Source organism: Ursus arctos, unplaced genomic scaffold (assembly GCF_023065955.2).
Source record: "Ursus arctos isolate Adak ecotype North America unplaced genomic scaffold, UrsArc2.0 scaffold_9, whole genome shotgun sequence".
NCBI lineage: Eukaryota > Metazoa > Chordata > Mammalia > Carnivora > Ursidae > Ursus > Ursus arctos.
The window spans coordinates 60594185-60620180 of NW_026623111.1; the positions used below are offsets into that span (position 1 = coordinate 60594185).

The 25996-nt window shown below is 41.8% G+C and overlaps 1 protein-coding gene across 2 annotated transcripts in view; it reads left to right on the forward strand.

The window, feature by feature from the left end:
* Window positions 1-25996, forward strand: part of FRAS1 (Fraser extracellular matrix complex subunit 1) — a 407808-nt gene that overhangs the window by 335050 nt on the left and 46762 nt on the right. For both annotated transcript variants that reach the window (XM_048211952.2, XM_026509896.4), the window contains 11 exons: window positions 3797-3921; window positions 4205-4345; window positions 6114-6341; window positions 8384-8497; window positions 10206-10356; window positions 11448-11607; window positions 13787-13955; window positions 16342-16588; window positions 17835-18179; window positions 19744-19904; window positions 20429-20576. In XM_048211952.2, coding sequence (XP_048067909.2) covers window positions 3797-3921; window positions 4205-4345; window positions 6114-6341; window positions 8384-8497; window positions 10206-10356; window positions 11448-11607; window positions 13787-13955; window positions 16342-16588; window positions 17835-18179; window positions 19744-19904; window positions 20429-20576 — 1989 coding nt within the window. The remainder of the gene's footprint in view (window positions 1-3796; window positions 3922-4204; window positions 4346-6113; window positions 6342-8383; window positions 8498-10205; window positions 10357-11447; window positions 11608-13786; window positions 13956-16341; window positions 16589-17834; window positions 18180-19743; window positions 19905-20428; window positions 20577-25996) is intronic.

Consider the following 25996-nt stretch of genomic DNA (forward strand, 5'->3'; position numbering starts at 1 on the left):
GGGCTGTGAGGGAGAATCTGTCCCGGGCCTCTCCCCTTGGCTTTGTAAAGTTGACCATCTTTGTGCCCACGTGGAGCACTCCCTGTCTGTGTATGTCTGTGACAAATTCTCCCCTTTTATAAATCCGATTGGATTGGGGCCCCCTCTAATGACTGCATCTTAACCACTTACATAAGCAATGATCCTATTTCCAAATAAGGTCACACTGTGAGGTACTGAGGGTTAGGACTGCAGCATATGAATTTAGGGAGGGGGCGTGGGGATGACACAATTCATTCCCTAACAGGAGGCTTTGAAGAAAAGCTGGAGCAGAGAAGCTGAGGGTCTCCCCCAGCCTGAGCCTGCGGTGGGACACAGGCAACGTGCTTAGAGCCACCCACAGCGCTGCGGAAAGCGGGAAGGCCAAGGCAATTGCCTACATCCTGTTAAGACAAAGCAATTTCTTCAAAGATGCTTTATTCGCGTACGCTTCCCTGACCTGGACTGAACTTTCTCTAACATGCTGGCCCTCCAGGGGAATTGGAAAAACTGACAGGGTTAATGTGGGTCTCCGTAATATGGCCAGATACATAGTTTAGCCAGCAGGTTGGTAACAGAAAACACCTTCGATGGGATTAAACTCCTTCAAAATATTTCAAACAGTAACTACCTGCTGTGACAGCCAGTAGGGATGATATGTTATTAGAAATACCACCTTGATGGTGAGTAGCTTAAGTCTTCTGATACCCAATTAGCAAAGGCTAGAATATTTTTTTAAGTGTACAGAGATGGAAAATCTGTGCTCGGTAGGACCTCTTAGGTAGCTTTTATAGTGGATGAACTGACTTCATTCACCAAGCGTGTTTTGAGTGCCTACTGTGTGCCAGGCACTATTTTAGGTGCACACTAGTGAAGAAACAACACAAATCCTTGTCCTCTTGAAGCTTCTGTTCTAGATGCACCTTGTTACCTCTGGCACGAAGTTAGGGACATCACTTAAGCGATCATATTAAATACCCCATCAAAATCGGTATTTCAGGCAAGAAAAATACAAGAGCCAAAACACGTATTCTAGAAGAAATGATTCAATTAAAAATATTACAATGATGATATTTCAGGGGTGGATCCATGAGTGGCTTTTGTGATTCTTTACTACATTTCTGTGTTTTTCACATTTTCTTTAATAGACATGTATTACTTTTATATTGAAAAAAAATTAAAGGATAAGAGTAAAATCCAAGAGGCTCCTTGCCCAGCCTGCAAAGGTTAGATGAGCTGTACAAAAAGTATTCCTAGCAAGCATTAACTTTGGAGTTAGAAAACCTTGAGTTTCACCCCAGCACTGCCTTAGCTGTGTGAGACCTTGGGTAGGTCACACTGCTTTTCTAATTTTATTCGTGTCATAATCTAGAAAAATGGAGGTAATATGCCAACCTTGACCTCCCAGAACTGTTAAAAGGGAAAACTCAATATGTATAAGCAAACCTAAAAGAGTGTTCTGCACATGGTAGGTGCTCAATGTTTGCTAGTTTGAATTGGGAAGGGCTCATTAAGATCAAGCCTAGAGCTCTCATATGCTACTAGTGGAAATATAAAAATATTTTATATTTATAAAATATAAATATACCACTTAGTTTGGCAGTTTCCTAAAAAGTTAAGCATGTACCTAACATATAGTCCCACCATTCCACTCTTAGAGATTTACCCAGGAATAAAAACTTCTGCCGATACCAAGACTTGTGCATGAGTGATCATAGCAGCCTTATTTACAATAGCACGAAACTGGAAATAACCTAAATGTCCATCAACAGGTGAATGGAGACACAAACTACAATATCTCCATCCAGTGGAATACCACTCAACAATAAAAAAGAGTAAACTATTAATGCATGCTGCAAGATGGATAAATCTCAAAATAATTATGCTGAGCAAAAGAAACTATGCATAAAATAGTATATACTCTCTAATTCTGATTATGAAAAAAATTAGAAAAAATCCAACTAATCTATAGTTACAGAAAGTAATTGATTTGTTTCTTTGGGATAAGGTAGGGGACAAGAAAGGGAAGAATGGAAGGATTGTAGAGTGTCAGGAAACTTTGGGGGTGATGGACACGTTCCCTATTTTGATTAAGGTGATGGTTTCATGGATATGCCAAAGCTCATGAAATTGTACACTTTAAATATGTGCAATTTATTATATGTCAGTTTCCTCTCAATAAGAAATGTTAAGAAAAGGAAAGATCAATTCCAGACCTTTCTTTCCAAGAAGGAAAAATCTATCACCTTTCTTAATCACTCTCAGAGTAACGACTCATATAAAGGGACAGGGAAGTAGGTGACTGGTTGATTGTGAGAATCCAGACAAGTATTTCCCCATGAGCTGTGAGGATGGATTCACAGCAGGGAACGAGATTTAAATTTCTCAGCGCAGCCAGTCTGAAGTTATTAAGTTTTTAAAGAATGGTATGGATTTCTGTCTAGAGCCACAAGACAAAGCGATAAGACAGGGGCCACATTTTTTGCCTGTCAACAGCTGATGTAGCAAGCACAGAAATATCAAATGCCTTCTCATAAAAAAAAAAATAATGCCCCAATATTCAGGAGGGTGTTGTATCTAGGTAACAAATTTCAGATGATAAAGAGAGTTACAAATGTAAACCATGTGGGTTGAATTTTTTTAAAAAAAGATATTGATGTCCCAGTTAAATGTAAAACAGTCAAAGTAGATTTTCTGTTTTTTTACTGAAAAGGCACACTGGTTTTGCCGGGATTAACAATGATAAATAATACATCCCAGGAAGCAGCAAATGAATTTCAGGACCAAACCAAAGGACTAGATTCGATGGATTAATACCTCAACACCCAGAATCTGAAAGAGGGAATTTGTGCTGAGGGACTAAAAGATGTGGTTTTGTTTCAGTCTTGGCTGGAACCAGAGGATGAGACACAGAAGCCCTAAGATAGAAGCAAGAATTCTGGGCTGTTCTGCTAAATGCTGTGGGACATTTAAAAACATAAGATATTACTCATTTGTGGGATACGTTGGACTTATCTAAAATCACTTAGTTTTTTTGTGTTGTTTGTTTTTTTTCTTTTACTTTTAGTACAAGTCTGAAAAAAATTTAATGTGTTTCCTCTATATCATGTTATTAAAGGCTACTGGTTTTTTAGGTCATTTAAGAGTTGAGATAGAATGATTGCGCCAACCCTAAAGTCATGCGGTTTTGTAACTGTCAGCCTGGCTAAAGTGGTATATGAAAAGCTAGAAAATCGTAGACCAGAGAGTTGAAAGGGACCTTGAAGAAGATGAAATGAAATCATGGATGCCAGGCTCACCAATCACAGAGAAAAGCTTATGTGTAGCCAAGCCCTGTGACTCCAGTGTTCAAAAGCTAAACCATCACACGATATTAAAAATTAGGACAGGTTTTCAGAAAGGACTATGAGGCTATGGGGGAATATAAAACCTAAGAAAGAGGAGTTTGGAGACTAAGGCAATGGCTCTACCTTTTACAGATTTGACCTGCATACATAAACCCCCAGAGAAAGGAGAGGAACATTTATTGAGCACCTGCTGTTGGCTTGGCACATAGCAGAAGCTAGATAATTAAGTTAACATGTGCTCCCACAGAACATATGCTGTGGTGGGGAAAAAAATACACAAACGACTCTAGCACGAGGTCTCAGAGAGCAGCACGTAAATGCTGTGAGAGATATACAAAGGACTCTGGTGAGAGTATGGCATTTCTCTAGCATTAAAAGTATGGCTAGCGTTTTGACATAATTTTTCTGGTTCTCTCTTCCCCTTTTGGTAGGTATCCAGATTAGTTCCTTTACTCAGGCTGACCTGACTTCACAAAACATTCAGTATATCCACTCCAGTGACACTGAGAAACATTCTGATGTCTTCAGCTTTACGCTGTCCGATGGAGTCAGTGAGGTAGGCAAGACACTCCTTTCCCTCGGTGAATGGGTACTGATCCAGCAGTCTTCTTTGAAGGGAGTGTGAAAAGCAACTCTGCAAGCTTCACTTTCCCCTGCTGTCACCCAAGGATGGTGGTGGCCTCTGACAGCCCCTGGGGCTGTCGCTGAAGGGAAACCACTTTGGATTCCTGTTCAGTCAGTCGTGCTAGGAATGGGTGAAAGGAAGATTAGAGAGTACCTGCCTTCTACTTGGGTGGGTGCTGGGGACAGGTGTCCCACCTGCACTTTCTGCCATTTAGGTGACCCAGACTTTCCACATCACCATACGCCCTGTGGACGATTCACTGCCTGTGGTGCAGAACCTGGGCATGCGGGTGCAGGAGGGTGTGAGCAAGACCATCACAGAGTTTGAGCTCAAGGCGGTGGATGCAGACACAGAAGTAAGTGCACTCCCCTGGGTTCTCTGGCTGAATGAGAGGCTGATCCGTCCCATCGTGATTGTGTATCCCGAGGGTAGGGCAGAGTAGTGAGGTTAGGGCAAGCATTCTTGAAAGGTTAAAAATCAGAAGATCCTGTGCCTTCTGGAAAAAAGAAACTAATATATTTGAAATCAAATTGTTTTTCACCCCTTTCTGAACTACTAAATATATCCACTCTCTCCCCTGATTACATGTAACAATCTCTTAATATGCTGATTTTTTTTTGTCCTGATTCATAGAAAATTAGATGACATTTTAGCCAATCTTTTCATTCTTCCTTATTAGAGTGAACAAGGGTCTGGGGCACCTACTTATTTTTCCTATCATTTGCCTCCTTCATTCAGACTTCTCTGAATGACAACTAAATATTGCAATTTGAGCGTCCTCAAAGAAGTAGAGTTTATTTAGGAAAACAGGGCATGTAGAGACTAAACTCTTATTCTCATGATGCTTTCAGATTAAAGTAGCCAACATTCTGCCGTGACTTAGCTCTTATAAAGACTACCATAACTTTGTTCATTAGTTCTATGTATACCCTTCCCTGTGCCAGCACTCATTCTTTCATTTATTCTCAAAAATACTGATTACCTATAAGTGCCAGTCTCTGCTCCAGATAGTAAAGACAGGGCTGTGGACAAAACAAAGTTCCAGCCTTGGGGAATTTTCAGCCTTTGGTCAGGGGAACAGATAAGAAAGAATGTATATCATGTCAGATATCATGAGTGCTATGAATTAAAAAATAAAGCAAGATGAAGGAGATAGAGATTGGAGGGCATGTTATTTTAGAGGGAGTGGTCAGGGAAGTCTTCTCTGAGGAGCTGATATCTGAGCAGAGATATCAGGAAGTGGAAGAGCAAGCGATGCAGTTTTCTGAAAGAGTCACTTTCTGAGCAAAAGAACCAGGAGTGCAAATGCCCTGTGGTCAAGTGCGCTTGGAACCTTCGAGTTACTACAAGAAGTGAAGAGGCTGGGACCCAGTGAGGCAGCAGGAGAAAAGAATGCAGCCAGAGAGGAACCCTGGGACCAGGTCACAGCGGGCCTTGTCGGCCTAGGTCAGGCCTTTGCATTTTATTCGAAGTTCGTGGGAAATCACTGGGAAGTGTTGAGCAGGGTTTTCTACATCTTTATTTTTCCTTCTATGTGTGTCACCCTAGAAGCTGTGATTAGAAATGGGAAATTAGCTTCTGTTCTGATCCATATGGGGTTCTCTATATGAGAATTTTGGAGAAATGGGGGAAAAGGTTAGAAAGGAAATGAATAGTTTTAAAAGGTCTGGCTCTTATCATCCTGGTAGAGGTTAAAAATTCAGGTTTTCCCCTATGACCCTTAAAAGACACATTTGAATGTCTTAGTCTGACACCAGAAGGCACCAGCACAGGAGTTCAGTTGTAATACCCAATATAGTTTCTCTCTCAGTTTTGTTTTTGGTATCTGTAAAGAAAATGCAATTCTTATTTTATAAACATCTTTAGGTTTGGCTAACCTCACCTGCCTGTTGCCCATCATTCCCAGATCTGGGTGGCTCAGTCGGTTAAGCATCCGACTCTTGGTTTCAGCTCAGGTCATGCTCACATGGGTTGTGGGATGGGCTCCATGCTCAGTGGGAAGTCTGCTTGAAGATTCTCTCCCTCTGCCCCTCCCCCCTCAAACAAATAAATAAATCTTTTAAAACAAATCTGATTTCTGTTGCAAACTTCCCTTCTTCCCTTGCTTTTTACCTCCTCGACAGGCCGAATCTGTCACATTCACCATTGTGCAGCCCCCGCGCCACGGCACCATCGAGCGAACCACCAACGGGCAGCACTTCCGGCACACGTCCACCTTCACCATGGAAGACATCTACCAGAACCGGGTTAGCTACAGCCATGATGGCAGCAACTCCCTCAGAGACTGGTTCACCTTCACCGTGGCTGATGGGACAAATCCCTTCTTCATCATTGAGGAAGGAGGAAAAGAGGTGAGGGGCACAGACAGTTGAGAGGGAAGAAAAGTATGCCAGAGGCTGTCCAGAAGCAGAACATGGCATTTTTCAGCCAAGAATAGCATTGTCTTCGTTCTGTCACTAATTGGGCTTGGGCAAATTAGTTAACTTCTCGAAGCCTCAGCTTTTCATCTGTAAAATGGATATGATAATAATCACCAGCGTCCGTTAGTCTAAGGATCAAAGGCGGTAATCCACATAAAATGGGGAACATTGTTGGCCAATAGCAGGCACAATAAAGGGTGATAGTGATTGTTACTATGTCTGTCATTATTCCTCTTTTCCTTTTTGCCCACAGTTGACTCCTTTCATCTTTCTTTCATCTAATTCTAGTAGCTAATCTCATGATTCTAGATTGTCTTTCTCTTCTATGTGTCCCCTCAGCCAGCCAGAGTTTCTCAATCTCATGAAGAACAACTTGGTTAAGGGTATGGCTTTTGCATCTGAAAGACACTGATTTAAGTTCTGGCTTTCACTAGCTGAAATGTTTGTAAAATGGGGATGGTATCTGTCCTTATGATGTACATAAAGCACTTGGCCCAGTGCCTCACACAGGAAACGTAGGAAACATCCAACAAACTGTGGCTATAATATCGTCACTGTCATCGTTTTAGGACCAGCTGGTGGAACAGGTCACGGTGCTTTTCTCTTGAGGTCCTGCAGTTGTCAAGCTTTACTTCCCTGAGAGAATGGAGATTCTAAGGTTCAGGTGTCTAGAAGAAACTTGAAGATGGCCTTTCCATCCCCTACCCTGCCATTTTTCCTCACTCCTTCCTTCCTCAGCCGGGTCTTGGGCAGGATTCTAAGCCTCCCCAGGAATAACAGCAATTGTGGTGAAAGGTGGGTGTGAGGACCCGCCTGCACTTGCAAATCCATGTCTGACTCAGCAGAAGCAGCGTGATGGAGCACCGTGACCACAGCTTGCTGGATTTCATGGAGGGTCGGCTCCTCAGTCCTGCAGAGCCCTTTCCTGCTCTGATGATGACTGGGAATAATTCCTTTCCTGGAAGAAAGATCCCTCTGCATCCTTTCAAGACAGTCTGTGCGAAGGTCATTCTCCGGTGGCCCCGGTGTCAGTGAGACGGCTCTTGGGATTTCCCGCCATTTTGGTGTCTGCACTGCGTCACCACCTGGCAGATCATTGTTTTTCTTTTTTCCCTTCTGAACTGTAGCTGCTCCCCCACTTAATTTGACTTTCAGAAGAGAAAAGAGACTTCAGGATGAATCAGCAAGAGGGCTACCTCTCTGATAAACATAAAAGGTCATGGTAGGTCTCCAGAGGGACTGTATTATTTTTGAAATGGAAATTATTTAGGAGAGTTGCAGAAGTTTGAAAAGCCAGCGTCTTGCTGCCCTGCGTGCTGGCATGCCTTATCCTCCCAGAAACACAGGTTCTAGGTCGGACTCGCCACGTATGTGGAGTGCGTGTGTGTACATGTATATGCGTGAGAATGAAATTATAGACCAGATTCTTTTCCTTATTCCCACAAACGCTTTTATTCTCTCTTGATTTCCTCTGCCCCTCTTCCCCATATGGACAGTTCTCTTGTAAAAAAAAGGAAAGAAAAAAATGTAAATATCCTCCCATGAAACTTCTTCTCACACCTGGCAGCATCCCACCCGGAGACTTTGACATTAACATAGGAATGATAAGTTTAGTCCACCTCTCCTGAAATTTTAACAAGAGTTATTCAAAGGAAAATATTGTTTGTGGTTTCGCCTCAGGACAAAATTGAACCCAATTAAGGAATGCATGGGTGTGTAAAAGTCAATTTCCATAGCAGGTGAAATTGCAGAAAAGTGCCACTTGTTCCTTGCTTTTCTTCTCATATTGTCCCCGCTCTATCGATCGGCATTCTTTGTGCCTCATGCCAAGGGTGATAAGCAACGGAGACTGGCGCGGTTGCCCATTCTGAAGTGCCAACAGATTTCAGGGGTTCCAACTTTGTGGGTCGTAGGACCTGACATATTTCAGATATCTGTGAATGATGACTTTTCTCTTTTGGCTTCCCACACAGGTTATGACAGCAGCACCTCAGCATTTCCAAGTGGACATCCTCCCAGTAGATGATGGCACCCCTAGAATTGTTACCAACCTGGGGCTCCAGTGGCTGGAGTACATGGATGGCAAGGTAAGGCCTTTCCATCTGCCACATTCACATGAACCAACGTGGGCTATGTCCTTATTCGTGACCATGTGGGGAAAGAAGTCCAGTTTGACTCACGTTTATCCCTCCCTAAGGGAGCTGATTTTCCCAAGATTGGCAAGCTCCATGAGTTTGGTTAGGATCATGTATTTAAGATGTTCTTACGGAATGACCCCCAAAATACAGAAGCTCAAACAAGATAGAAGCTTATTTTTTCTCTCACATATGAGGTGGCGGTAAGTGGGCAGTCCAGGGCTCTCCATGACCTTTCAGAGATGCAGATTCCTCTGTCTTATTATCCTGACATCACTGGGTTGTTGCTGTTGGCAGTATAGCCAAAACTCCTCAGCTATTCGTCGATATTCTAGCCCATGGGAAAAAGAAAACGGAGAAGTAGAGGGCAAGGAACTTCATTTTAAGCAAGTGATACAGCAAGAAACACATCGCTAGCACTCATATTATTTTGGCAAGAATTGGTTGTATGGTTCCATCTGTTGCATCTGAGAGGGTGGGAATTGAGTCTGTAGCTGGCTGAGCTAGAAGTTTGTTAACTAGAAAAAGGGAAGGATGGGTTTCGGGAAATATCTGGAATATGCCATAGATGGGAACGAAGTGAGTATTTTGTAGGTGAGTATCATCAGAGGACTTCTATTTTAGAAATTCCTTTCTCCTTCTAAATCCCAATTTGGTCATTTTAAGATATGCCACGATGCTTTCCTGGTGACCTATCAAGCATTAAATCCTCATCCTCACCCAAATACACGTGCTTCTTTAGTTCAGGAGCTGATTTTTCTTTCGTGTGTGGTATTCCCCCTGGGATGTGGATTTTCTCATCTCCATGGAGCTGCTTTAGGTGGCTGTATGTGTAGCTGCTGTGCTGTAGTTTTCTACAGAACTGGCTGGAATTTTTAAAATTAGTACAGCTTCCTCTCATCCCTTGTTTGATTTTTATCCCCATATTCAGAACTATCCCATTCTCTTCTCGACACTCTCCAGTTGGTTTTCTACTTCCCACTCTTATCCTACTGCAATGACTCTTATCAAAGTCAGCAATGACCTTTATTTTGTCAAGTCCAAAGGTCACTTACATGTCCTTATTTTACTAGATCTACTAATATTTAGTACTGTTGACCACCCCCCCCCTTTTCACTGAAACCTTTACTCTTACTAAATATTTGTTAAATGAATGAATGAGTGACTTAAAATTTAGCCAATATATTTGGGCAATATTGTGTTATCATATATTTATCTTACTCAATTTCAAGAATTGTGATTGACTCCAATAAGGTATAAAGTGGCCATCTTCCTGGTGTTTTATTATTGTTTCAAAGTTCCAACCTTCCTTAAAGGCCAAACTCAAATCCCATCACCGCAAATCCCTCCTCTGATCCAGATGGAATTAATCTCGCCCACTCCCCAAAAGCATACAGTACTCTTTTTGTGTTTCCCGTTATAGCTCTTGCCACAGTTACCCTGCTCACAAGCCTTTCTTTCCCAACAAAGTGTGAGAACACCTCAAGGACAGAGGCTGGGAGGGTTTCAATCCTCATAGCCTCTTCAATCCTGACAGTTTTCTCCATGCAGTAAATGCACTCAGTAAATCATTGTTGAACTGAATTAATTCTGAGTCAGAGGGTCTTGGTCTGGCTTTATTCCCACCTCAGGAATTAAATTTAATGGGTTTCTATTCCAGGCAACCAACTTGATCACCAAGAAGGAACTGCTGACCATGGACCCAGACACAGAGGACCTGCATCTTGTCTATGAGATAACAGCGGGCCCCAAGCATGGCCACGTGGAGAACAAGCTACAGCCTGGCAGAGCTGCTGTCACTTTCACACAGGGTGGGACTCGGGGAACCAAGAGATGGGAGAAATCGGTTCTAACTTTCCCTACCTCCCTGATCTTTCTTACAACCACTTCTAGCTACTTACCCCCAAGTCACTTATTTGCAAATAGGTCCTTTAGTGTCTAGCCATCCAACGCTGCCATTTTACTTCTCTGATTTCCTTTTCCTAGTACTCTCAATTACGGCAAAAAAATTTTTTTGTCTATACCATGCTTGCTCAGCTCCTAGATTGCTGTAGGTTTTGGCAAGATTTAGTGGAAGGGTCACATGATATTGATTGGTTTTCTTCTTTTTTTTTTTTAATTGAAGCATAGTTGACACACAATGTTACATTAGTTTCAGGTGTGCAACGTGGTTGGTTTTCTTTCAAAGCAAAAAACAAAAACAACCACCATAGTCTGTGAAATATCTGTGATCCTGTATGACTTATTTTTGTTCTCTAGGGTTATGGATTGTTTCTTAAGTCTTTAGCAAAGAAATGAAAATCAACAGGGGTATGTTGCTCAACAGAAATATTTTCCTATTTTGAATCACATCAAGCAGACCATTTTGTATTTTAGTAGTCTTATACGCATGTCAGACTCTTCTTGACTTCTTTCGAGGATGGACCGTCATTGCAAAAGCTGCCCCTTACAACTCATGCACCGGATTCACCTTGTCTCCCTGTTCTCAATCTTCATAGCACATACCTTCCGAAGAACCTTATTTAAGAAGGAAGTGGGGGTGAGTGTGCACATGTGTACACAGAGGGTGGAGTCAAAGACTCTTTATCAGCTCTCAGATGTGCCTTTGATATTCCAGAGAGATTCGTTAAAGTTCTTTTTTGCCAAGACCCTGGGATTCTCGTTTTACAACAGCTTCAGGGTATTTCCTGGGCGTAAAGACAGCTCTTTGTCACACAGTTAGAGGATTATATTGTAAAATCTGGCAGACACATTTATTTTTAAGACTGCTATCCCTTTTTGTTCTTGGGAAATTAAGTTCTATCTACAACCCATTAGAAGAATAAACTAGGTATGTTGGCGTAGAATCTACAAGGCTGTCTTTACATCCTTGGGTTAATTCACAATGTGTTTTTTCTCACAGAGGATGTGAACTTGGGATTGATTCGTTACGTGTTACGCGAGGAGAAGATCCGTGAGATGATGGATAGTTTTCAGTTTCTGGTGAAAGACAGTAAACCCAATGTGGTCAGCGACAATGTCTTCCATGTCCAGTGGTCCCTCATCAGCTTTAAATATACAAGGTACAAGGGTCATTGGTGTTCATTCTGGAGAAGTGAATCAGGCAAGCAGAGGAGGTCAGATTGAAGTACCTGGGGGTCAACTCTAGTCATCTGATTATGGTGGTGGGGGGGTAACAATAATGAAAATAATAATGTCACCAAATATTTTTTAATACTATGTGTACCAGGCACTTGACATACATCATCTTGTTTAATACTTGCAATTGTGGGATGAGTCCTATTGTTGTTCCCACAAGAACAAAGCAATGGAGACAAAAAGAGGTCAACTAATTTACCAAAAGTCACATAGCTAATACGCAGTAAAACTAGGATCGAAACTCAATGATTTTAACCATTGTGCTTTACTGCATTTCCATTTTTGATTCCACCCTCAAGTTTTAGAAGATAATCCAGTTGAACTGATAAGAAACAAAATACACATTCAATACTGGCTGAAAATAATCACTCTCCCATAATAATAGCAACTTCGCCTTACCCTCTACATTCTGTTCTCAGGCTTACATTCTCCCCTGGCTCCTTTCATGTTCATGGGATTATATGTGCTTGGGGACAAATTCATAGCTTAATATAGACACTCTTTAAGGTGCTTTTGTAGTCTTTTGGGGGTTTTAGAGGCAAACAAGCGCCAGTTTTGGTAAAGGTAGGCAAGCACAGTGTTGATTTTATAGGTCACGTTATAACTAGGATTATAATTTGGGGGGGGGAATAATTCTTTAAGTCTACCTTTCAGAGACTCACTATTCTAAGAAACCAATTTCATGATAATTCAAACAAAAATTGAAATGGAGGTGGGGGATAACATACAAACTTGATTTCTTGTGCCCCAGACCTGGACTGTTCCACTCTTAGATAATTTAGTGGACTATTACAATCAGTGTGTGTGTGTGTGTGTGTGTGTGTATAATAATCAATATATATTATGTATATATATAATATAAAACATATATATATATGTATGTTTTGCTGTTATTTCCCTCTTGTTTGTATCTTCTTAAAAATGAAATAAATGTCCTAAATCCAATCAGTTTTTCTGGACAACCCTCCAACTTTTAATGGGCTGAATAGTACAGTGTCCCTAACCTGTCAGAGGCACTTCTCTGGCCACCCTCACAGCAACAAGACATAAGCCCCAGCCCAATACTCATCCTCAGTGATGAAAAACAAGGCCCAGCTCAGGCCCCACTCACTCATGGATTTTCTAAACCTAGATACTTGTGAATTAATAGCACATGGGTAGTTTGCCATGTGCTATTAAAGCAATACAAATTTGTAGCAGCAAGCTAAGTTAACCTTATGCCTTAGTCTGTTTGAGCGTGCTAACAGAATGCCACAGACTAGATGGCTTATAAACAACAGAAATTTATTCCTCACGGTCCTGGAGGCTGGGAAGTCCTAGATCAAGGTGCCGACAGATTCGGTGTCTAGTGGGGAGCCTCTTCCTGGTTCAGAGGCAGTTGTCTTCTCCCTGTGTCTTCACATGGTGGAAGGACCAGGGAGCTCTGTGGGACCTCTTGTATAAGGGCACCAATCCCATTCGTGAGGGCTCCACCTTCATGACCTAATCACCTCCCAAATATCAGCACATTGGGGGTAGGATTTCAACATATGAATTTGGGGGGACAACGTTCAGTCTATATCACCTCGTCACTCCCCAATGTCACAATGCTCCATTTGTCTAAACACCTCTGTTTCCTAGTCCCCATTCTTATTTTCTTATCTCTGCCACCACCGTGGCTCCTTGGCACACTTCCTGGAGATCTGGTCCAGTCAGTTCCCACCTGCGCTAAGTCATTATTTCCCTCCCAAGCAGCTTTCTTTCCTAAGAACCCACTGTTCTAGTTACTCTACCACACTAGGGAGAGATTGTCATTTCTCTGTGTTTTGAAATATAAAGTGTATAGCTCCTACGTGCTGCCCATCTTCTGAATGCCTTTCAACTCGCTCTGAAAATGGGGCAGATACCATTCTGCATCCACATCCTCCTTGGTCCCTTGGTGCTGTGACTGTCCCAGGTGAACACAGTTCCTCAGTTTATAACCTGGCTTCTCAAAGAAGCCAAACTTCCTAATCTCTGAGCTGCCTGACACCATAATCAACCAGAAGAGACAGGCATTAAACAAGTGGATTCTTCATAGCCCCAGCTCAGATTTTCAGACGCCGCCTTTTTGTGTGCTTCTAGCTACAATGTCAGTGAGAAAGCAGGGTCTGTTAGCGTCACAGTGCAGAGGAGTGGGAACCTGAACCAGTATGCCATCGTCCTGTGTCGCACCGAGCAAGGCACCGCCAGCTCCAGCTCCAGGGTCAGCTCCCAACCCGGACAGCAGGACTACGTGGAGTATGCTGGCCAGGTAGGTGGGCAAGGGGGCCTCTGATTGCTGATCGCCAGCAGGCGCCAGCCAGGGCTGCCCTGTGGTGGTTGGCAAGTGTGGCACCTTCCCCCTAATTTTTATCCCCCCTCTCTTTCCATTGGCGCCCTTCCTCAAGTGATTTTCCTGCGTTCCCTTCCCACAGGTCTTAGTTCTTCCCAGTCCATCCACTCCTCGTGGAAGTTTCAACTGCAAAAGTTGAAGTTGTCTGGCTTCTCAGTCTTTGCATTTTGCTCCATGACCAAAAAAGCTCTCCAAGGCATCATGTTCTACACGGGGCTTTTAGGATCCAAGCCCTTTTCCCCCCTCACTTTCTCTAACTGAAGGATGGGAAGAGGGAGTGTGGGGGATGATTGGGAAGCTCGTGGAATAGGCTGGGTGAGAAATGATGGGAGCGTGAGTTTCAGTTATGAAACAGAGGTGGAGACAAGTGGGTGGATTGACAGATGAGTAAAAATTGATATGATTTCACAGCAGATTAGATAGTGGGCAGAAGCAGGAGATGGATGGTAATGCCCCTTGCCATCACAGGATCAGGTTTGGAGAGAGGGTGGTCTTGACTGTGCTTTGGACAGGCCAAGCATGAGGTGCCTGAGACTGTGAGAGGACCAGCAGGGAAGGCAGAGAGCAGCTCGTGTGGAGGGTCTGCGCAGGTCGCTACCACAGAGGTGGTAACCGGCACCGGGGTGGGAATGAAGCAGACAGAGAGGAGAGAGTAAGAAAGGAAGAGGACTTAAACAGTAAACTCCCTTATGGCAGGATCCCCCATATTTGTCATCTTTTACGTATGGCACAATACCTGGCACTTACTAGGTAATTCTTCAGTGTTTTTGCAAAGTAATTTCACGCTTCTTATGACATCATAGATCTCTGTAAAGAGGAGCGGGCTGTCTCTTTGAGGTGTTTCAGCTGGACTGAGGTCAAATTTAAATGAGGAATTAGAAAAGAACAGATAAGCCAAGGAGTCTTTTAGCAAAATACTAAGAAATAGCATGTACTTGTGTTTGTCAAGGAAAGACAAAAGGCAGGGCACCTGGGTGGCTCAGTTGTTAAGCGTCTGCCTTCGGCTCAGGTCATGATCCCAGGGTCCTGGGATTGAGCCCCGCATCGGGCTCCCTGGTCAGCAGGAAGCCTGCCTCTCCCTCTCCCACTCCCTCTGCTTGTGTTGCCTCTCTCGCTGTGTCTCTCTCTGTCAAATAAATAAAATCTTAAAAAAAAAAAAAAAAAAGGCAAAAGGCAGTGAGTTCTAGAACTAAATAGAGATCTAAGGGTGTTTCATTTAGTTGGGAGTATTTTAAAATGTGGAACTTGGTGAAATGTAACTTGATTAGTTGATTAGATATGGAATAATAATTTTCTGCTGATGAAAATCACGTATTTTTCAGATTTGTGTGTCCCTAGAGGTTTATGACTATTTTACACATTTTAGCTATCTCATTTTACACGAAGTGCAGTCCAGGCCTATTTCCTATCCTTTTAGTTTTGGATAAATCCATAACCCTGGTTCCTTTTCAAGGTTTTATCATTATCTTTTTTTTTTAAGACACAGTAAAACCAGAATAAATCCCTATAAGTTCACAGTTGTGTGAATATAGAATAATGTCTCTGTTTTGTAACAGGCTAATTCATTTACATTGTAGATCTAGCCCAGCTTAATGGCAAAGGATTTAGTTAAATATAAAGTTAAAATTCAGTCTGGCTTGTTCATAATATACCTTTCTGTGGCTTCAAACTCCATTATTCAGTACGCTGAGATTCTGTGTCAATTTTGATTGTGTGACCAATATGGTAATGATAATAAGGATGAAGTCTAACATTTGTTCAGTGCTCTAAAATATACTTAGTGCTTTCGTTATACATGTGTCTTATAGTCCTCCCAGTAAATATGTGAAATTAGTATGTGAAATTATTATTTAACTGATGAGGAATCTGACATTTGTAAAGATTCATAGACTAACCCAGCTTAAGGCCAGAATTTCACACTCCAAGTTCAAAGATCTTTCCAGGTAAACTTGCCAGAAATAGAAGGGGAACCGAGTAACCAAATGACACTTGCTATCCCAAATGAATTAATAAAACAAGATATAAATAGATACCAACATGTTTTTCTACAGTCACCAACTAGTAGAAGATGTCTTTGCCCTCCACGTCCCTATGCGGTAAGTCAGCTCCAATGTGTAGATGAAGAATAGGAAGAGGTAGCCATGTGTTCCAGGTGATAACAGCAGGAAGTTGGGGTGGAAGAAACAGCGATTTCATTCAGTGCTCTGCCCACTAGACTTGGGTCCTCTTTTCCCATGATGCTCTGGGGGAGCGAGTCGGGGAATCCGAGGCACAGCAGAACTCCTTGTTGTTTGCTTTGTGACAGGTGCAGTTTGATGAGCGAGAGGACACCAAGTCCTGCACCATTGTCATCAATGATGATGATGTGTTTGAGAACGTTGAGAGTTTCACCGTGGAGCTCAGCATGCCAGCATATGCCCTATTAGGGGAGTTCACCCAGGCGAAGGTCATTATCAATGACACTGAGGACGAGCCCACATTAGAGTTTGATAAGAAGACCTACCGGGTCAACGAGAGCGCTGGTTTTCTATTCGCACCTATTGAAAGAAAAGGTCTGTTGGTGCCAAAGGTGACAAGGAGCTATAACAATAGCTAGCATTTTTCTAGTCCTTTTTATGTGCCAAGTGCTCATGTACCATATTAACTTCTGTGTGTAAGTGCTTTACATGTATTAGCTCATTTAAATTCCCAGAACAACCCTAATAATGATCCCACCTGTAGTGAGTACTATCAGAAGACTTCTCTTCTTAGTTCAAGTTGTTAGTGCTCCCATTTATTCTTAACAGGACTGGAAGACTGGTTATATTTGGTCTTGCAAATTATTCATGAATTTAGGATTCTTAATCAATCACCCAATCTATAAAATATTTAGTAGCCTTGGTCAACGAGGGAAGTTTATAAGAACTGGCTTCTCATCTTAGTTTGGGAAGACAGAAATATATTTAAAGATTTTCCTACGTGAGTGTCATGTATAGAGCTCAGATGAGAAATAAACCATGTGTGAGAAATAAAGGGCAATGCTTGAGGGACTGAAAACAAAACAAAGATCATATGCATTTGTGATTGTGCAATATTGAAACTTTAAAACTCACAGAAATTAAATCCCCATTCAGAGCCCCAACATGACTCTAAGTGATGATGTCAGGTTTTTTTATTGAATCTGCTGACTGGGTATTAGCATAACAAACACTGTAGATAGCTCAAACCCTTGGTGATGCCACTTGGAAAACAAGCAAGCCCCATTGATTGCCCTGGGCCAGCAAGCCAGGCCCAAAACAGGCTGTCTTCCAGGGACGTGGCAGCACTAATAAGTAAAGTCATTTGTACAGAGAGGCAGGTTTTATTTTGTTTTGTTTTTCTTTTTTTAAACAAGCTGATTTCTCCCTGGGAATTAAAGTGCAGAAGTTTATTCAGAAAGGCGGTGAACTGTGCTCAGAGCACTACCTTCGGGACACAATTACTTTGCTACTTAAAGTACCAAATATGTCTCTTATCTTTCTACCCGCTGTGGTCTTAGATGGTGAGCAATGAGTCTTGTGAATTAACAGAGCACAAAATTCACAGAATAGGAAATCCATTTTAAATTGTTTGGTGAAGTATCTGGGGTATATTAAATCCTCAAGTGGTTTAAACCACAGGCTTAAGAAGCTGCAATGCAGGAAGGTTTCATGTCAGAGTTTGAACAGAAGTAGTGATGGAATGTGTCAGAGGGAACCAAACCTACCAAATTATCAGAGATTTTAAAATTTGAGAAGTGCTCACTCCGATGCTTTCATTTTCCTGCCATTTGTATTTCAGGGGATTCAAGCAGCATTGTATCTGCAATTTGCTACACAGTGCCTAAGTCAGCTATGGGAAGTAGCCTCTATGCTCTAGAATCGGGCTCTGATTTTAAATCTAGAGGGATGTCTCCTGACAGTCGTGTGATATTTGGACCTGGTGTCACCATGTCCACCTGTGATGTCATGCTCATTGATGACAGTGAGTATGAAGAAGAAGAAGAGTTTGAGATTGTCCTGGCAGATGCTTCAGACAATGCCCGCATCGGAAGGGTGGCATCGGCCAAGGTGCTCATCAGTGGTCCCAATGACGCCTCCACTGTGTCCCTGGGCAATACGGCTTTCACTGTCAGCGAGGATGCAGGTAATAGAGAGCATCTCTGGGATTCCATCACCCATATCCCGATCCCTTTCTTGAACACTTTCCTCTTAGTTTCCAGAATGTCCTTAAGACATTTGAGAATGCCATTCCTCAGTGACACCGTTGTTGGTTGGAGACATATAATAATAGGAATTAAGACCAAGAATGGAAGGTAATGAAGAATAGAGAATTCCATCCACTTTTCTTGCCCTGGTTACTGATGGCAGGGAGGGATAGGCTTAGAGCTTCTTTGGTTGATCTCTGTGGTCTGGAGGGAGGGCATGCTGCTAAGCATTTTGGCCTCTGAAGTCGAGAAATGTGATCTGTTGAGGATGGAGGTAAGTTATTTAGCATAATGCTAGCTGCCAGAACAAATAAATTCCAAAGTTTCAGTGTCCTAACCAATGGAACTTTCTCATTCATATAACACCCCAAAGCAGTCAGTGGGCAGATTTCTTCCACCCAGGCTCCTTCCCTCTTTTGGCTCCACAAAGCTCTCAAAGTCTTCTGCATGCTGCTAGCAGACATACTGCCAGAAGGAGCAGCAGCTGTGCTGAGCTCCACTGATTTGACCCACCTGGTCATGGCCATTCACCTCTCTGAAGGTGATATTCTGAGGGATCATGGGAACTCATATGTTTGAGCACTTACTGAATGCCAGGCACTATGCCATCTGCATTCCATGCATTCTCATTTAATCTTCTGTAGAAAAGAGAACATTAGATAGAAGAGCAAATGGAGGCTCAGAAAGGTAAAATAAAGCATCAAAGATCAGTAGCTAATATGGCAGAGCTGGGATTAGAACCTAGACCTTTTCTGTACCATGTTTCCTCTCCTCTACACCAAATGCTCAGCCATGACTACTTGTCAGCTCGCAGCTTATTGACTAAAAAAATAGGATCGATGGGATTTTTATGTAGCTTTTTTCTGACCTTGGTTGTGAAAATAGCTAAAAATCCACATGTATATCATTAGGACACTACAAAGTGTGATGTTATAGTGGGCCAGAAGATGAGCTTCATTCCTAAGATAAACAACAGCACATATGGTTTAAGTAATGATGTGTGCACCACTCAGATAAAATAGAGAAATCAACCCAGTTAGGAACATTTAATTAGGAACATTCAGCTTCAGGCCCCATAGAGTCCCCTAGCTGGTTCTCTATTAATTGACTACTTTCTAGCTCATCCCTGAGGCTCTAGTCTCTGAGTTTCTTCTCCCAAAATAGGCTTGAGATGTTTATCGATGGGCCCTCTCCACTTTGTTTTTCTCCTGTGAACGGTGTCTTTCATGAAACCACAAAATCATTTTCCCCTAAGGGCTGTCTCTCCAGTACTACCTCCATGAAGCCCTCGTCCAGGTCTGCTCTTGATCTTAGTGTCAGTAAAAACAGGGGTGGTGACACTTCACAGCCTTCCTCAGAGGGAACACAGGAGCATCACTGAAGTTGGATTAGACAAGCTCACAGGGTAGAGTTGCTACTGCTATGAGGGAGAGCATTGTTCTGAAACCCCATTGACTTCTGGCCCAACACTGACCATTGACATCTCTATGGATCTCCATTTAGGTACACTGAAGATTCCAGTTATCCGTCATGGAACTGACCTTTCTACCTTCACATCTGTTTGGTGTGCAACACGGCCCTCAGACCCAGCTTCTGCCACTCCAGGAGTTGACTATGTCCCCAGCTCTAGGAAGGTGGAGTTTGGGCCAGGTGTCACCGAGCAGGTGAGGATAGAGCAGTCAAAGGCCAGGTGGGCCTGTTAATGTTGTCTCTGTTCTGCTCCCCAAACTCTATGGAGGACTCTAAACCACACTTGCCTTATGACTGTCTTCCCTTTCTTCACAAACACAAACATGCAAACAAGAGAATAGACCCGGAGAGATCTTCTACAAACTCTCCAAGTGACAGATTTAGAGTAGGAACTGCACTCTGTTGATGTAAATATCTAGAGACAAAACACCTAAGGGTTTGTAATAAAGAGATTATCATTTTATGGATTAAGAAGACTTACTGTAAGACCACCAGAGAAAGCAAGTTATCACCTCTGTCCTATTCTCCCGAAGGCAAATGGGTATGTTGGACATTCTGTAAGGTTTACTTTGATTTTTCTTCCTCTTATATTCATATTATTCTTAAAAATCGAGATATAATTGACATATAACATATTCGTTTCAGGTGTACAACATAATGATTCAGTGTTTGTATTGCAAAATGATCACCGCAACTAACATCTTGATTTTTCTTCTAGTACTGCACCTTGACTATCTTAGATGACACTCAGTATCCAGTAATTGAAGGGCTGGAGACGTTTGTGGTTTTTCTCAGCTCAGCACAAGGGGCCGAACTGACCAAACCCTTCCAGGCTGTCATTGCAATTAATGACACATTCCAGGATGGTAAGATATTGGAGATGCTTGTGGCTCAAACTGTATTTCTATTTCTTCCTTGCCTTCCAACTATATGACATTGGAACTCATTCACATTTTCATTCAAGAAATGTGTGTGTGTGTGTGTGTGTGTGTGTGTGTGTGTGTGTACGTATTATGTACCTACTTTCACATAGAAATATGGGGGAGAAATAAACATTCATGTTTCTGGTACTGTGCTAAGCACTACTCTGATATATAAGCCTTGGGCCCTGTCCTCAAGAAGCTCAATGTCTAGTTGAGATCAGACCCTTAAACAGAAAAATTAGACTGTATTATGATAAATGACCTAATAGTACTATAACTCCAGTGCTAGGGGAGCAGAGGGGACTGAACAGCAACCATATGAGGAAGAAGTATAGATTGCACAGAGGACATGATATTTAAACAGGGCTTTGGGGTGTGGTATGAGTTCATCTAATGGATAGTAAAATAAAGTTTTGTCAAATGGAGAGATGTAGTATATATAAAGTATAAAATTTTGGAAGACACGTATTTGAGAAACAGTGAGATGCTTACTTTTGCTTTAAGCCTGGCAGGAGGTGAATAGGAGGAAATGGCATGGGACGCCAACCTGTCTTTCCATTTCATTTCCAGTTCTAAAAGGTCTTATGTTGCAGCCTGAGGGACTTGTAAGCTGAGAGGAGCAGCAGATGCTTCTAAGCAGAGCAGTGGTGTGATCTTTGTTTGAGGAAATTGACACTGGCAGTCCTGTAGATGACGTATAAGAAAGACTAGACAACACGTATATGAACAAAATATCAGTTGCCACTGAAGATCTAACAGGAAGATGACCGGAAAAGGTTGGATGCTTCTTGGGAAGAGTTGATGAAATTTAGAATTGTCAGATTCCAGGTCAAAGCTCCTACCTAAAGCAGGAAGACCCTCCTTAGCATCCCCAGTGGCTGACAATAGAGCCCATAAGTAAATATGGGCTTTCAGTGACTGAAAAGTCACCAGAAAAGGAACAAGCAGCCCAGCAGGGTAATCCTTAATGCTTTCATTTATTTTTAAATAATTTATTTATTTATATAGTTTTAAAAATGACCAAAAAAATGTATACCATGAAAATTAAGTCTACCTTCTACCCCTGTCTCCCAACCCTCTGGTTGTTCTCCTAGAGACAAGCATTTTAACCAGTTTGTTGTTGTTGTTTGTATCCTTCAAGAGAAATATATATAATGCATATGTATACATATAATGCACAAATATGCATATGCATACATAATACATACATAATGCAAATGTCCAAAATGATATCTTATTTTAGACCTAGGTTTATTGAGATCTAACTTACGTGAATTAAAATTCACCCTCTTTAGTGGACAATTCTATGAGTTTTGACAGATGCATACAGTGGTGTGCCCACCACCACAATCAAAATGTGGAACAGTTTCAATACCCTCCAGAATTCTCTTGTGCCCCTTTGTGGTCAGCCTCTTCCCTATCTCTAGCCCTGGCAACCGCTGCTGGGTTTTTACCCATACAGTTTTGCCATTTCTACAATGTCATATAATTGGAATCATGTAATATAGCAACTTGTGTCCAGTTTCTTTCTCTAAAAGATTGCACTTGAGAACCATCCGTGTTGTTACATATACGAGCAGTTCATTTCCTTCACTGAGGAGTAGTTTCCCATTATATAGACGTACTGCAGTTTGTTCATCCACTCACCTGTTGAATGACATTTGAGTTGTTTCCAGGTTTGGCAGTTATGACTGGAGTGACTATAAATATTTGCATATAGCTTTCTGTGTGAATATAGGTTTTTATTTCTCTGGGGTAAATACTTCAGAGTGGGGTGGCTGGATTGTATGGTAAGTGTTTGTTTAACATTACGAGACTGCCAGGCTGTTTTCCAAAGTGGCTGTAACTGTTTTGCATTACCACCAGCAGTGTACGAGAATTCTGGCTGTTCCACATCCTCACCAACATTTGGCGTTGTCAACTTTCTGTGGGGTGTTTTTAGTTATCCTGGCAGACGTATAGTGATGTCTCATGGTTTGAAAGTCATTTCTCTAAGGACTGATGACACTGAGATCTTCAGGTGCTTACTTGCCATTTATATATCTTCTTTAGCAAAGTATTATTCAAATACTTCCCCAATTTTTAATTGGTTTTTTTTTGCCCTCTATTATTGCATTGTTATAAAATCTGGACAAATATTCGTGTTTGGCAAATATTTTTTCCCAATCCATTGCTTGTTTTTTGTTCTTATAACAATCTCTTTCAAAGGGCAGTAGTCTTTCATTTTGAAATAGTTCCATTTATCGATAATTCTATTATGGATTGTGCTTCTAATGTTGTATCTAAGAAATCTTTCCCTGACTCAAGGTTACAAAGATTTTTTCCTGTGTTTTCTTCTGGAGTTTTAGTTTTAAGCTTTACACTTAGGTTTGTGATTCATAAAAAGTTAACTTTTTAACTGTAAACAAGATTTTAACAATTATACTATTTTATATCATATCGTATCATATCATATCATATCATATCATATCATATCATATATTACCTCCGAGTTTACAAAATGATACACTAGACATTATCTCATAATTTCATGGTTTTATACTTGTTTCTATTCTATAGATAAGGAGACTAGAATCAGGGGAGGAAAGACCTGAAGTCTCATACAGAGTGAGACCAGCCTGTGTTCTGAGACTTTGGCTTGTCCATACCCTTTGCACTACACGAAATAGTCCTATTTGATCCAGCTGTAGAATCTGGGATATGTTTTTATTTTTTCCTTATTCACTGAAAAGAAGAAGGAAAGAAACTCAGTTACTCTTTTTATTCTTTATTCTTTTGCATGAAAGGTAGTTAATTTCCTTCTGATGGCATGGAAAGGGAATGCAAAATCAGAAGTCCTAAAATAAAATCCCAGCCCCACCATTTCCTTACTTTCTGGCCTTGGACTAGCAACACAAGGTTACTGAGCCTCATTTTGTTAATCCATAGATAATGAAAATACCTACCTTACAAGGTTATTGTAAGGATTAAATTAGATAAAGTATGTGAAAATATCTACCATGGTACCTGGCACATAGTAGATTTTATTCCATGTTAATTTCTTTTCTTCCTGGCATATCAGTCATTTATCACACTTGCCAGTGGGACTCCAGTCATGTACACAAAACTCATTGCCCCAGATCAACAGAAAAGGTTCCATTTGGATTTTTTCCACATTTTATTGGTGAACATTAGGGTTACAAACTTAGAAAGTGAACACGTTAAAATATTTCTCATCTTTCAGGAAGTCTACAACAAACTATATTCAGTCAAGAATTTATCCCAGAGAAAGAAATCCCCAAACCTATTTCAGTAACCCATTGTAGTGTTCAACAGTTGTGTCTATTGGTTAGCCTTCTTCTTAGTAATCGCTAACTCTTGTTGAGTTTCTTCCATGTGCGCATGGTAAGGTGGAAAGATCTCACCTTCTCTCTAATCTTTACAAGCTCTTCAACTAGTGAAACAGGTTGGATAATTTGTCCAAGATCACATGGAGAGGAGGCGATGGGACCAGACTTACAACCTAGGTCTGTTTTATCCATGTCCAGTCTTCTAGTTTTATACCCTACCGTGATGACTTTTCACATTGCAGTTTTAGATGCTTCACGTGACCTAGTATCCTTATAAAGTCAACCTTCCGCCTTCCAAAGTGACTTTAGATCTTTCATCTTTTTCCACAGGGTGATCGCGGGCCCTTAAATCATCTAAGTAATTCATCTCAGAACATTTTCCTATTTGCATTTTCCTCTTATGCTCTGGTACCTGGAGTGAGACTTTGGTATGGACCTGAGGAATGCTGAGCAAGACAGGAAAGGCCTTGTAGCCATGATCTCATCACATCCCTGGGTGTTCACTACGTCCTACCTGCTCTAACCTGAGAGAACTGGAGGCAGGATTTCTCCTAAATCTCCAACCTAACTGTGGCCCATAAAGAGGCTCTTGAATTTCAGGGGGTGGCATTTGCACTTACAGAGAAAGTTAGTGGTTAACAGTATTTCGTGAACATTTTCCATGCCTAAGTCTGGCGCCCAGCACTGTGCGGGTTACAATGGAGTGAAGAGCAGAGTCCCACAATCTATTTCAGGACACAGAATGAACATAAGTAGGGAGATAACTACAAACTGGGCTGTGTGTGATGAATGCACTAAGAGCGCTAACAGTGAATGTACGATACCTAGCACAAGCCTGTGAACCCCCATGAGTGATCCCCATTTCATGGCACGCAGCCCATCGGTGTGAAAGGAGAAGGAGCTCTACAGTCAGGCAGAACTGAGAACAGTGCTTCTACTTCCTGAGGGGATTGTAGTCGGGGTATTGAGAGGAGGACATGAAATGACATGTGTGGAAGCCCTTAATACACTGGCTGACTTGGGCTGGGCCTTTCCTTTGTATGCCATAAACCCCCATGCACAAGTCTATTACTGAACCCACCTTATCATCTTTCCGTTGTCTCTTGCTTCGTCCTCCCACCAACGAGGGGCCCCATGAGGCAGCGACCATTCCTAGCATGGCAGGCAATCATGAGACATGTTCACCCACGTCCCTTACTTCTCTTTCTCTCTCTCTCCCTCTTTTTTCCAGATAGGGAAATGAGTGAGCTTTACTATCTTGTTAAAGAGAGAGAGAGAAAAAAAAGGAGTTTTTTACAGCTCAAGAAGAATTTGGGGTTGATTAATACACAACAAAACCCAAACATTACCACTTTCACTTTTAACTCTCATCTGACTTGGTGCTCGTCGGGCCAGCAAGAAAAATCAATCCAAAGCTTTAGATAATCTTTTCATGAGCAGAAAAGCTTCCTTGCTTGTTGTTTTTACCTGCCAACAAGTTTCCTTCTTGTCCTTCTATGCTAGGTCATGTCACTGCCACCCATCTTTTAACAGTACATACCATTTTACTGGATGACAGAACCCTCAAGGCTAAATGTTTGGGGCCTGATGCCAAAGTTGTTAATTATCCTCTAGGTGTGGTGTTCTTTTAAGAAGTATCTGCTGGGTTTTTCTTTGGTAATAAGTGGTAACTCTTAGGTTTAGCTTAGATAATGAGTTTGCTTTGTTTTTGCTCATACTCACGGTCCTGAGCAGTGGGCAGGTTGGAGGCAAATAGAGCTTTTTACATATTGATTTGCAGAGTGCTTGGGTCCTGGCCTTTTGGTTCCTTCCTTTCAGGTTTGGCAGGGCATACACATGACACAGCAAGGAAATGGGGGACTACAGCTTTAGGGTCAGCTTCTGCCACAGGAGGCTTTGACATGTGACTGGAGGGACTACCTCTTTGTATTGTTCATTAAGAAATAAATAACCAACATGGTGCTTGGGTGACACAGTCAGTTGAGTGTCTGCCTCTTGGTTTTGGCTTGGGTCCTGATCTCGGGGTCATGGGAT